Source organism: Indicator indicator, chromosome 5 (genome assembly GCF_027791375.1).
Source record: "Indicator indicator isolate 239-I01 chromosome 5, UM_Iind_1.1, whole genome shotgun sequence".
NCBI lineage: Eukaryota > Metazoa > Chordata > Aves > Piciformes > Indicatoridae > Indicator > Indicator indicator.
In genome coordinates, this window is record NC_072014.1 from 1,618,291 (window position 1) to 1,632,214 (window position 13,924).

Here is a 13,924-nt window from a genome sequence, read left to right on the forward strand (position 1 = left end):
GAAGCTGCAGGAGTGAGTTGGTGTGATCATAGAATCATAGAATGGGCCAGGCCAGAAGGGACTTCCAAAGTTCATCCAGTCTGACCTCCCCACAGTCAGCAGGGACATCCCCAACTAGATCAGGTTGCCCAGCACCTCACTGAGTCTTACCTGGAATATCTCTAGGAAGGAGGACTCAACTACCTCCCTGGGCAACCTGTTCCAGCACCTCGCCCTGGTATTGGCTGCTCCAAGACCGGGAAGGCAGCAAGTGGCTCACAGCAGCAAACTGCAGGGATGGTAATGGACTTGCTTGCAGTGATAATTATCACAGCCCTCAGCCCTGGGCCTTGCCAGGGTGAGCACATCAGGAGGGGGATAGCATGATAATGATACAATTAGCCATGTCATGGCGAGGGGCTCTGGGAATAGAGACATCTCAAAGCTGAAAATGCAGACAGCTGATAGATGACTGTCATTAAGTCCTTTGTTCACTCCATCGTGGAGGAGTCTCTAAGCTCTAGGGTAGGCTCCTTTAACGAAAAAGAAAGACCTTGAACCACAGCCACCATCCTCCACCTCTTCCCAACCTGTCCAGCCATTCCTGATTCCTCCCCACTTCAGACAGCTTCTCTCTCATCCCATCTGCAGCAGGATAACAAAAGCTGTCTCTAACAAGCCATTGCCAATCCATCAAGTCTTGATGGCAGAGACAGGCTCCTCACCCCACAGTGCAGCCAAGGGCACCTCACTTGCCTGCAGTCCTGCCTGCTCAGAGCTTCCCTCACTCCATGCATGAGAAGTGCACACTGAAAGCCATTGGATTTGTGGGGGGAGCACTGCACCAGCTTCAGGATCAGCTTCCAAGTTGCATAAATGATCACAAGTCACAGAATTACAGAATGACAGAATGTTAGGGGCTGGAAGGGACCTCCAAAGCTCATCCAGTCCAACCCCCCTGCCAGGGCAGGAGCACCTAGAGCAGGTGACACAGGAACACATCCAGGTGGGTTTGGAATATCTCCAGAGAGGGAGACTCCATAACCTCCCCAGGAAGCCTCTTCCAGGGCTCTGTCACCCTCACAGGGGAAAAAAAAATTCTTCCTCCTATTCCCATGGAACTTCCTGTGTCTCAACTTCCACCACTGCCCCTTGTGCTGGCATTGGGCATCACCCAGCAGAGCCTGGCTCCAGCCTCTGGGCACTCCCCCTGCACATCTTTAGCACCAGCAATGAGGTCACCTCTCAGGCTCCTCCTCTCCAAGCTACAGAGCCCTCAGCTCCCTCAGGCTCTCCTTATCAGGAAGATCTTCCACTGCCTTCAGCATTTTAGTGAGTCTGCTCTGGATTCTCTCAAGCAGTTCCCTGAGGTCCTTCTTGAACTAAGAGGCCCAGAACTGGACACAATATTCCACTTATGGCCTCAGTAGGGCAGAGGAGAGGGGCAGGAGAACCTCTCTGGACCTACTGACCACAGCCCTTCTAATCCACCCCAGGATGCCATTGGCCTTCTTGGCCACCAGAGCACATTGCTGGCTCACGGGCAACCTCGCACCCACCAGGACCCCCAGGTCCTTTTCCGCTTCCCTGCTCTCCAGCAGCTCAGTCTCCCATCTCTCCTGCTCCATGAGGTTGTTCTTGCCCAGATGCAAAACTCCCCCCTTGCCCTTGTTGCATTTCATTCCATTTCTCCCTGCCCAGCTCTCAGCCTAAGTCTGGCTGAAGTCCTTTGAAGTTCACACAGCCTGTGAACTCGCATCCAGCTGAGAAGCACTGCCTTGGTCAGTAATGAAATGCACTTTTCTAAAAAGCCTGGAATAGAGAGAGGCTTCAGGAGGTGCCAGGAGAACTGCAGAAGGGCACTGCACTCTCATGAGCTTAAAAAGGAAAGAGAGCAGCGTGGTCAGGAGGCTTTGCAAGTGCCTTTGGCTTCATGGCTCCTGGAGACTCCCAGCTGCAGATCTGCACTGCTGGCAGGGAATCCTTAAAGAGAAGCATGACTGCAAGTGTGCCAGAATAAAAAACTCCACAGAGTTGCACTGTGCACCTGCTTCATTCAAATTCCTTGGCCAGGCTCCTTTCTGCTTTCCTTTCCTGGAGTGTTTTCCGACATTGTTTTCCTGCCCACCCAGATAACTGATGCTGTGCAGGGCTTTAGCTAAGGTAATTTGAGACTTCTTTCACACTGAAAAGGTATAAAAAGTAATCCCCTCAAGTACTTGATTTTCCTTCCATGACATTCCACTGTACCAGTCTACCCCTGCTTCACCTCATCAGCATTCTGAAGGGTTAAAAATGAATGATCATAGTCCAGAAGGCAAAAAAACAGGCCTGGCAGCCCCTGAGGGATACAGAGCAGAACAGAGTGGGGCACCAGCTAAGACCCAGGAGAGGTGGGCTCTCCTCCACAGGCCAGGGGGTCTTAGGCAAGCTCCTGCATTGCAGGAAGGCTGTTCCCTTCTCACTCTCTGTCTTAGTTTTTAGAGTAGACAGAAACACTTTTACTCCCCAAAGAAGTAAAATAAAGAGGCTCTTGCTGAATTGGAGAGAAATACAGAATTATACTCAAAAATATACAGGAAAACACAGAACACATGAATCCTTAACACCTAATAGATATACAGGATACATGACAACCCCCCAGAAACCTTCCCCCCAACCAGAATAAACCACAAACCCAAGATGCTCCTTTTCCCCCCCTCATTTCCTCCCTAGCCTAAGCAGTCCAAGACTGCACAGGAGAAAATTAGTCAGGCCTCTGAAAGTCAGAAAAAGGTTTACTCCCCCATGCTACCAGCTAAGGACTCCCTCCAGAGAGCCAAAGGAAGGGAGGAAGAGACTGAGTTGGGAACTTCAGGATTGAATAACGAAGTTACAATTTTCCAGGTCCAGCTCCTGGACCTTTCTGGTCCCCTTAGAGGACTCAACTCAATGTTTTTTTTTATAAAAAGGCACCCACCTCAAACCATGACCCTCTTGCTCTGCCATGTCTGCTTGGGATCAGGCAAAGGTCCCTCATCCAGCCCAAGCCCCCTGCCAGAGCTGCATCACCCAGGGGAGTCTGCACAGGAATGCTTCCAGGTGGGGTTGGAAAGGCTCCAGAGAAGGAGACTCCACAACCTCTCTGGGCAGCCTGTTCCAGGGCTCTGGCACCTTCACACCAAAGAAGTTTCTCCTGCTGTTGAGCTGAAACCTTCTCTGTTCAAGTTTGTCTCATTGTTCCTTGGCTTCTTGCTGTGCACCACCCAAAAGAGCTTGGCCCCCTCCACTTGACCCCCAGCCTTCAGCTATTGATAGACATTGATCAGATCCCTCTCAGCCTTCTCCTCTCCAGCCTAAACAGCCCCAAGACAGGTGGCTTATAGTTAACTTCACCTTGTGGCAGAGTGTAACCAACTTCTGCCTAGTAAACTCCAGATGTTTCTTCTCTTCTTGAATGCATTACCATGAGAATGTCCTCAACTCCATACCTGCAGCTTGCCAAGGAATGTGTTTGGGCAGCAGCTCTAGGAAGCTATCTTCATACATGACCACAGATTACTGCTTTCCTGGACTTCAAACTTCACACAACATTGCTGAGCTGAACTCAGAGCTGAGAGGGTAGAACACTGAGTCCCTAAGTGAGACACTGCCCATAGAACTCAGAGCTGAGAGGGTAGAACACTGAGTCCCTGAGTGAGACACTACCCATAGAACTCAGAGGTGAGAGGGTAGAACACTGAGTCCCTAAGTGAGACACTAGCCATGGAAATGAGACACCAGGAGATGCCTCCTGTATATGCAAAGCAGAAGGGAAGAGCCCTGTCAGACACAGCTGCTAACAGCCACGTTTTATGCAGGATGCTCTGGGGCTACTCTGTTTTTATAATATTCATCCATAAAATGAGAGTCTAAAGCTCCTGGAAAGAGAACACAATTACCCTACCACGATAAAACAGACAGAGGAAATTCAACACAAGCTGTATGAGCAAAAATAAAGGCATCCAAGTTTTTTTTTTTTTTCAATTGGCAGTAGATAATACTTAATAACTGCCCTATCCTCAGCCTGCAGAAATGATCTCTGGAGCCATATGCAGGGCTGGCAGCCAGGCACAGTGCCTAAGCAGTTTGTGCAGAAGTGGAGACATACGGAAATGCAGAGCCTGGCAGAGCAAGTGACCTCTGAAGCAGTGCCTTCGATAAACAAATGCCTGCAGGCTGGCAGATGGGGGAAGCGCAGCAGGGAGGGACGGAAGGCTGCTGCAGCACCAACACCATTTCAAGAGGTTCCTGAAGATCAGCCTGAAATTGGGAACCCAGGTGTTTCCCACTCCTTCAGCCCTCTGCCTGCTGGGGAAAATTCTCTTTGTACACAGAGGGAAGGCTGAAGGATGTGTCTGACAAAGGACCAGCAGCTGCTTTGGAGAGCGGAGGATAGGAGCAAGGGATGGCTTATGGCTTTTGCCTGCTGCATTGGTAATCATGGCTTTGGTAGCCTTCACACAGGAACAACCAATCACTCCCAGAAGGCAAAGCAAGAGGTTGTGGCAGTTTAAGGCTGATGCCTAGAAAGTTTTCCACTGATTTTGAGTAAAAGGTGGTAGAATGTAAATAAATCACCATTGGATGTAAAGGGAAAATAATGATAAGGTCTAAATGATGCCTTTGGTCTGATAATGACAGAAAGTCAGTTGTGTCAACTAATTCTTTCTCTTTTTCTCAGCTCTCGGCTCTAGCTGATAGCAGCTGGTGGCTTTTGCTTGGTTATTGCTGACTTTGGCTGCATTCCTGTTGTGGCTAAGTACTAACAACCTACTCACTGCTCTCTTCTCTCTCTTTTCCCTTGTATAGGGTGGGGGAAGGGAGTGGAGAGGGGGAAGCTGTTGGTAGCCCCCAGGTTTTGTCCAGGGGGGTTCTTGTGCTGTTTATAAATTGTAAATATATGTAAATACTGGATATTTTGTACATATTCATTGCATTCCATATCTCTAGATTGTAGCGTGCTTGTAAATAGAGCTTCATCTACTTTCCAACGGAGCTGGTCTGGCAACTTTATTTTGGGGGTAATTCCAACCCACCACAGAGGTGGAGAAACACTTTCAAGGCATGTGGCAGAGCCTGGAAGGTGAGCACAATGGATACAGATATGTGGGGTACACAGCCCTCTCCTGCAGCCAGTGGAAACCTCTGCTTGATGCAACAGCCACCTTCTGCATCCCTTCCTCTGAAGACCAATCTATTGTTAAGCAAGTGGAATCTTTCCTATTTGCAGGCTGACTTAGACACTGTTACATGTGACAGAGGAGTGGAAAACAAGTGTTGGTACTTCTCTGCTGTTAGCAGGGCACTAGCACAGTTACTCCACACTTTGGGATAAGGGGACTCCATGTCTGGTGATCTCAGACTTTTTCTCCTGTACATCACAGAATCATAGAATCTAAAAATCAGCTGTTCCAACCCCCTCTGCAGTCAGCAGGGACATCCCCAACCAGACCAGGATGCCCAGGGTCTTATCAAGCCTCACCCTGAATATCTCCAGGGATGGCGCCTCAATCACCTCCCTGTTCCACTGTTCCACCACCCTCATGGTGCAGAACTTATTCCTAACATCCAATCTAAATCTGCTCTTCTCTAGTTTAAATTCATTGTCCCTCGTCCTGTCCCTGCAGGCCTTTGGAAAGAGAAGAACCAGTTAGAACCAGTTTCACTGTGCCGAGAATCACCATGGGAAAACCAGGACCTGCCTTCCCCAGGTATGCCAGCTGTAAGCTTCACTAAATCAGCTGTCCCACAGCAAAGCAAGAAGAGGATGAGTCAGTGGCCATCTGCCTGCACAGAGGGAGAAGGAAGGTGGATTCTCTTCTCACCTATGCCACTGTGTATATGTTTTGTAATAAATATCAACAGCCACTGCCAGTCAAGGGAGTGGAGAACAGATGGGAACGAGGTTGTGTTGAGATAAAGGACTCCATTAGGAATCTGTGTTTTCTCCCCCACCTTCCCTGGTTGCATAACAGCCCTGAATAATCCTTTGCAAATCCCCATATGCAGGCAATCCCCAGCAGTGTGTTCCAACATTACTCTGTGCAGCTCTGGCTGCTCTACCACTACAGCACAGAAGAAAAAAAAAAAAAACAAAAACAACTTAACACATCTACAAAATGCTGCAACATCAGAATGTGGGATTGTGAATTAGTTGTGGCTCAGAGCAACATGATCTTGTGGAGGGTGTTGCTGCCCATAGCAAGGGAGTTGGAACTAGAGGATCCTTGGGGTCCTTTCCAACCCTGACAATTCTGTGATTGCCCCCAAGTCTTCTGTGGATCACCCCTCTGCTCAGCATTCCAGCTACTTCATCTACAGTCACCTGCAGGCAGGTTTGACAACAGCTCTGATCCCAGAAAGAAAACAGTCCCTATTCATGAGGAGCCTCAAACTCCTCCTTCTCCTTGAACAAAACCTCAGGGCTAGCTGAATGTCTTTAATTTTCTCACGTTTGTAAGAAAATGTTTGGTATCTAAGTTTTTAAAAGAAGTGATCATTTACCTGATGGCTCTTTGGCCCAGCAACCCAATTGCTGCACCTGCAGGTTTCTCTCCAGCGATAAAAGTTTATCATTACAACTTGAATTAAGATTTTTGTAATAGATATTGTAGCAAATTCACCTGTGGCAGTTTTAGGCTGATGCCTAGGAAGATTCCACAGAAAATAGCAGAAAGGTAAATAAATTACCATTAGATGGAAAAGGAAAATACTGATAAGGTCCCAACACTTCCACTGGCCTTGCTAGCTGGCACAGTTAGTTGCATAAAGTGTTCTGTCTCTTTCTTGGCTCTAGCTCTAACTGATACTAGCTGGTGGCTTCTGCTTGGCTGTGCTGACCTTGGCTGTGTTCTTTGCTGTGGCTAAGCACCAAAAAGCTACACTCTCTGCTTTCTCCTTTCCTCCTCTTTCCCTTCTACAGGGAGGGGGGGCAGAGAGAGGGTAGCTATTGGTAGCCCCCTGTCCTTCTCCAGAGGGGGTCTCTGTGTTGTTTATAAATTGTAAAAATATGTGAATATATGTATTTTGTACATATTCATTGCATTTCATGTTTCTAGATTTTAGTTTGCTTGTAAATAGAGCCTGATTTGTCTCCAAAACCTTCTGAGCTGGTCTGGTGAATTATTCTGGGGGTAATTCTCCAAATTCACTTTGGAGGAGTGATTACCAAACCCACCACATCACCAAAGGTTGATGACTTTCTGTCAGAGGGCAGTCTGTGGTACCCATTTGTATGTAACAAGCATATTCACCATAATAATCTAAACTTTAAATAATTCCTAACTAACTCTAAATAAAAAGTGGGTTCCAGACTGTCATTGGTAGGAATGCCATTGTACAAAACTCTGGTTGCAGAAAAACAGTGTCTAAAATGGGTAAAATTTGTGACCCTCTGTGCTCTCTGGTTATTCTTTGCAACTGACTTGCACAACACCCAGTACCTAAACATAGCTAAAAGCCAGGGAAAGCTTTGTGCAAGGGTTACATTAAGGCTGCATTTATGACTGTAATAGTTTAGCACAAGGGCTAAACTGCCTGCTCCCCCAGCACAAAAGTGAGAGGAGACCTCACACACATACCTCAGGGGTGCGATAAAGAGACAAGATAAGAGTTTAATGGAACTTTTTTTTTTCTTCTTTTTCTCTTTATGTTTACAGGAAACAGATGTAAAGAAAAAGTAGCCCAGTCAACTACCATGGCAAATTCCTGCAGCCCAGCCCTTCAGACAGAACCACTTCCTGAAGCTCCACTGACTTCAAAGCCAATTTGCCCTGGCTAGGAGCCTGCTCAGAAAAGGATGGGAGCTGAATGCAATAAAGAAGCAGTGAGCACTGCAACCCAACCCAAAAATCCCTCAGCTTCAGGAAGCCTATTTCATAGCTTCCACCTTGCACACAATAGAATCCTCTGCAAGAGCTGCCAGGAACTGAAACCTCTGTGTGTTAGACAGCACAGGGCTGGGAGCAACAGCATCACCTCTGGGAACACTGATGGGGAGCAGGAAGGAGAAAGCTGAGTGTGACAGTTCAGTGCAAGGGATAAGCTGCCTGTTCCCCAACACAAAACTGGGGGGAGAAGTAACACACCAAATTCAGGGGTGAGATAAAGAGGTAAGAGTTTAATATAACATAAGATACCATCATCACAATGCACAGCTAGCTACCTTAGCCAATGGCCTAATTAATCTAATAATACAATGCATGATTACCTTAGTTTAGCCTATCTGCAGAAGCAGTGCAGTGAAGTACAGGAGAAAAAAACAGCATAAAGCAGAAAACCAAACCTAGAGCTACCTGACTCCCTCCTGTTCCACCACCATGCCTGCAGAAAGGAGGCAGCACCTAAGACATGGAACCCAGGAGCAGCAACCAGTATGGGAAGCCTCCCATGCTGCAATCTGAACTTCAAGATCCATCAGGCTTTGCTCCAGTCAGCACTTCCATTTTGGAAGCTGGCATGAGGCAGGATGGTGTGGATAACAACAGCATGGTGTGGATAACAGTAGCAGGTTCAGCTCAATCCATGACAACAACCTACACCCTTCTGCCTCAGCTGAGGTGCAGCCTGTATCTGAATGATAACAGATAACAGAGCTCTTGCTCCTAAAAGCCCAGAGGAAAGCAGGGAACATTTTGCCACAGCAAGCAAAGCAGGATCCAGCCCCTGCAATTTCCCATCCTGCAGAGAGGAGCAATGTTACCCTCCAGCCTCAGCTGTTGTGATAGGTCTTAAACACAGCAGAACTGTGGTGGTTCCCAAAGGAGTGACACAAAGTGAATATTTCTCTTCTTGGCAGTGTGTGGGCTGACAATTGATAGCATATCAGGAATTAAACTTGCAATGCACACTGAGAAAGGTTGAAAACTACAACCAGCTTACATCAGTAGCTATGAATAATGAACAATACAAGAGGCTGAAAACTCACTTGGTGATCGACACCCCAGATGCCACACAGGACCTGCTTTTTTGTTTTTCCCCCCTGAAAGCCTCCCCTCCCCCATTAGCACTGAGTTGGAAAGACAGTCCAGAAAACCACTTTGCTTTACATATTAACAAGCAGTCTACAACCTTGCAAGCAGCCAAAATAGTATTTCAAGAAATACCAAAACCTTCTCGGAAGCACAAATGTGCCTAAAAAACTCCTCATGAAACAAACCCTCCCAAAACAACCAAACCTCTTGTTGTTTCAGGGTGGTTTTTTGGTATATTGTTTTTGCATGTCCTGTTTTCCAGTTAGTCATGAAAATGACACAAAAAGAAGAGTAGGAGCCACATACCTTAGCTATTTGGACACACCAGTTCAGCAGAAGCTGGGAGCCGATGTTATCCTTATGTTCATGAACATAATCCAGCAGGCAGCCATGGGGCATCAGCTGAGTGACCAGCTGAATGGTGGGGCTCAGGCAGACACCAAGGAGTCTAACCAGGTGTGGGTGGTCCATGCTGGCCATAATCAGAGCTTCCTGTAACAACAAAAGTGACTCAGTTACTCCACCTCCTTGGAAAAACATCATCTCATTCTGGCAAATCCTTCACTGGCAGTTTGTGACCACAGGATCAGAGGATGTTAGGGGTTGGAAGGGACCTCTGGAGAGCTTCCAGTCCAACCCCCTGCCAGAGCAGCACAGGTCACACAGGAACACATCCAGACAGGGCTGGAAAGACTCCAGAGAAGGAGACTCCAAAACCTCTCTGGGTAGCCTGTTCCAGTGCTCTGTAACCCTCACAGTGAAGAAGTTCCTCCTCATGTTGAGGAGGAACCTCCTATGCTGGAGTTTATACCCACTGCCCCTGTTCCTTGCCTTTGTCTCCTTCTCTGGAGACTTTCCAGTATGCACTTAGAGCCTTTGCTTATAGCCTTCTGAATTGCACAATGCATTACAGAATCACAGAACACATTCAGCTGGAAGAAACCTCCAAGATCATCCAGTCCAACCTTCCACCCAGCACTGCAGGGGCAACACCAAACTATGTCCCTAAGCACAGCTCCAAGGCTGCTTGAACACCTCCAGGGATGCTGACTCCAGCACTGCCCTGGGCAGACCATTCCAATGGCTGAGAGCCCTCTCTGGCAAGAAATATTTCCTAGCATCCAGCCTGAGCCTGCCCTGCTGCAGCTTGGAACCATTTCTTCTGCTCCTGTCCCTTGCCACCAAGGCGCAGAGGCTGTCCCCTCCTGGCTCCAACCTCCCTTCAGGGAGCTGCAGAGAGCAATGAGGTCTCCCTCAGCCTCCTCTTCTGCAGCCTGAACACCCCCAGCTCCCTCATCCCCTCCTCTAGCCCAGGGGCTCCAGGCCCTTTTCCAGCCTCCCTGCCCTTCTCTGGACAGGCTCCAGCCCCTCAATGTCCTTCCTGCAGTGAGGGCCCAGAGCTGAGCACAGGGGGATGGGCACCTCCCTCATCCTGCTCAGTGTTTCTCACAAGACTTTGTTTCACTCTTTATTCATCTCTTCCTGATCATCTCCTCTCAGAGGCTGCCACCTAGCAAGCTTAGTTGTCCCATAGTAGGGATAAGAAGGACTTCATCTCACCTGTGCTATTAGGCCCTAGAGTTCATACCACTGACAAGCAACACAGGAGCTCCTTACAAACCCCCTACCCATCAGTTCTTAGAGCTAATGCTGCCATCAACCAACTGGCATTCAAAAGAGGCAGGCAGAAAGCTTTTCTCTCTCATTCACCAAGCTGAGCTTCTCCATTTCAAGACCACTTTCATCATGGCAGTGGAACAATGGAAAGTGAGATGAAACTGCAGCTTTGCAAAGCTATTTTGGTTCTTTCTCTCAAAAAAACATATGTGACAGCTTTCTGACAACTTAAACAGCTGCCTGAGTGCCAATGGAGACAGAAAGAGGGGAAAAAAAAGGAGGGATGGGGAAAAGTTGCCATATGAGGAACAGAGCATACCCCCCAACTCATCAAAGTTGTTGTTTTGTTATTTAGGGGTTTTTTTCTTTCTCTATATTAAGGCCAAAAAAAAAAAAAAAAAAGTCCTGGCAAGTAGGTTGAGTTTGTATTAAAGGAAATTGCTCATCATAGTACAATGAATATTTGAAACCCAATTGCAGAGTATTTGCATAATAGTTCTCTCTCTTTCTTTCCCTCTTTTTTTCCTTTTTTTTATTTTTTTGTTAAAACCAAAAGACACTAATTGTAGGCTTTCTTTTCCCCAATAAGAAAAGAGCAGATGGTCTCCACTGGGGGGGGAGCACCTCCTTCCTTTTTCTTCCTAAATCTATGAGAAGAAATGAAATCAATAAATGAATAAATGGTGGCTGCTCAATGGGATGGCTGGAGGGGGAGCTGTCAGGAACGACTCTGAGGGAGCAAACTGGTGTAGATAAGGTCTCCTGCAAGCTATCTGAGCCTGTCTTGGGCCATCACTAGGAAATGTCACTGAGGGCCACCTGTTGACAGGTACATTATTCAATCTCAGATTGCAAAATCAGTCTGCCTCATGTTTTCTTTTTTCCCCTGCAGGGGCATAAGGGCATAGATAGAATCATAGAGTCGTAGAAACAACCAGGTTGGAAGAGACCTCCAAGCTCATCCAGTCCAACCTAGCACTCAGCCCTAAGCAATCAACCAGACCATGGCACTAAGTGCCTCATCCAGGCTTCTCTTGAACATCTCCAGGGATGGTGACTCCACCACCTCCCTGGGCAGCCCATTCCAATGGAAAATCACCCTCTCTGTGAAGAACTTCCTCCTAATATCCAGCCTAGACCTCCCCTGGCACAACTTGAGACTGTGTCCCCTCCTTCTGCTGCTGGTTGCCTGGGAGAAGAGACCAACCTCCACCTGCCTACAACCTCCCTTCAGGGAGTTGTAGAGAGCAATGTGGTCACCCCTGAGCCTCCTCTTCTCCGGGCTAAACACCCCCAGCTCCCTCAGGCTCTCCTCATAGGGTTTGTGCTCCAGACCCCTCCCCAGCCTTGTTGCCCTTCTCTGGACACCTTCCAGTACCTCAACATCTCTCTTGAATTGAGGAGCCCAGAACTGGACACAGCACTCAAGGTGTGGCCTGACCAGTGCTGAGTACAGGGGAACAATAACCTCCCTTGTCCTGCTGGCTACACTACTGCTGATCCAGGCCAGGATGCCATTGGCTCTCCTGGCCACCTGGGCACACTGCTGGCTCATGTTCAGCCTACTATCGACCAGCACCCCCAGGTCCCTCTCTGCCTGGCTGCTCTCCAGCCACTCTGTCCCCAGCCTGTAGCACTGCTTGGGGTTGTTGTGGCCAAAGTGTAGAACCCTGCACTTAGTCTTGTTCAGTCTCATCCCATTGGCCTCTGCCCACCCATCCAGCCTGTCCAGGTCCCTCTGCAGGGCCCTCCTGCCCTCCAACAGATCAACTCCTGCTCCTAACTTGGTGTCATCTGCAAACTTCCTGATGATGGACTCCATCCCCTCATCCAGATCATCAATAAAGATATTGAACAGGATGGGGCCCAGCACTGATCCCTGGGGACACCACTAGTGACTGGCTGCCAGCTGGATGTGGCACCATTCACCACCACTCTCTGGGCCTGGCCAGATAGCACGTGGTGCCCTCTCCCTCTCTGAGCACAAGTATGAGCCTCTCCAGGAGCACTTCTCCTGACAATGAGACCTAATCAAAGCAGGGACAATATATTCTTTTTGCTGGCAAAGGCAGCAGATGGAAAGCCTTGAGGTAGATGCTCCATTAGTCTCCAGCTACTTGGCATTTCCAGCCTGTCTGAGTCCAAGGCAAAGCCTCTTCTGCCCAAGAAGAAAGGGAAACAGAGCCATTTGTCTCCTTCAGATGTTATGGGAAAGCACAGATTCTCCCAAGAGTGTTGGGCAACAGTTCCAAGAAAAGATAGAAATGTTGTTAATAGAATACTATGGACTGCTCTGTAATTAATTGAGACACACAACAGGGAGCAAGGAAATCTTCATTAGCCATCTAAGTCACTAATGGATACTAAGGTAACACAAATCCTGGCTCCACATAGCTGTTCTCATTAGCAAAACTGTTCTTATTTTTATTGAACTCACAGCCACAGGAGAGCTAAGTTCAGGCTTACATCTATCCAGCACAACTCCAACACAAAGGAAAAGAGATTGCAATTGTTCTGCTAGAGCCCAATTAGACAAACCAGGCAACAACAACAGAGACATTGTGACTTAGCAGCATTTCAAAGATCTGCTCCACACATAAGGAACAGGAAGTCCTCCTTTAAAATCTGTTTGGATATGACAGACCCTAGAGCTACAACCTCCATGGCACTTAGGCACTCTGCAGCTTGTTTCCCAAGGACATTTTCTGAGCCATTTAAGCAGGTAAGGCACCTTGGCTGCCTGACCCTGGCATGCTTGCAACTGCCCTCATCTCTTGGTAGCTTTCCATCTGCAGATCTTGTCTCTGTATTCAACTGGCAGGATTAGATGAGAGATTCTAAACTCTGCTTATTCTAATCTAGTGTACAGCAAATTGAGGTGCAGAAAAGCACAACCTCCTGTCCAGAGTCACATAGGAAGTCTAGAACAGAATCACAGAATGGTCTGGGTTGGAAGGGACCTCCAAAGCTCATCCAGTCCAACCCCTCTGTACTCAGCAGGGACATCCCCAACTAGATCAGGTTTCCCAGAGCCCTGTCCAGCCTCACCTTCAATATCTCCAGGCATGGGGCCTCCACCACCCTCATGCTGCACAACTTGTTCCTCACATCCAATCTGAATCTGCTCTGCTCTACTTTGAAGCCATTGGCCCTTGTTCTGTCATTGAAGGCCTTTGCAAACAGTCTCTGCAGCCTTCTTGGAGCCCCCTTCAGGTACCAGCAGACTGCTCTTAGCTCTCCCTGGAGCCTTCTCTTCTCCAGGCTGAACACCCCCAGCTCCCTCAGCCTGGCTTTTAACAGAGCTGCTCCAACCCCCTGATCATTTTTGTGGACCT

General features: G+C 48.1%; 1 protein-coding gene across 1 annotated transcript in view; it reads right to left on the minus strand.

Annotated features, from left to right (window-relative positions):
* The window catches only part of ERBB4 (erb-b2 receptor tyrosine kinase 4), a 538,583-nt gene that overhangs the window by 155,486 nt on the left and 369,173 nt on the right, over positions 1-13,924 (minus strand). Inside the window, exon 20 of the mRNA XM_054380880.1 lies at positions 9,279-9,464. Within this exon, the coding sequence (XP_054236855.1) occupies positions 9,279-9,464 (186 nt within the window). The remainder of the gene's footprint in view (positions 1-9,278; positions 9,465-13,924) is intronic.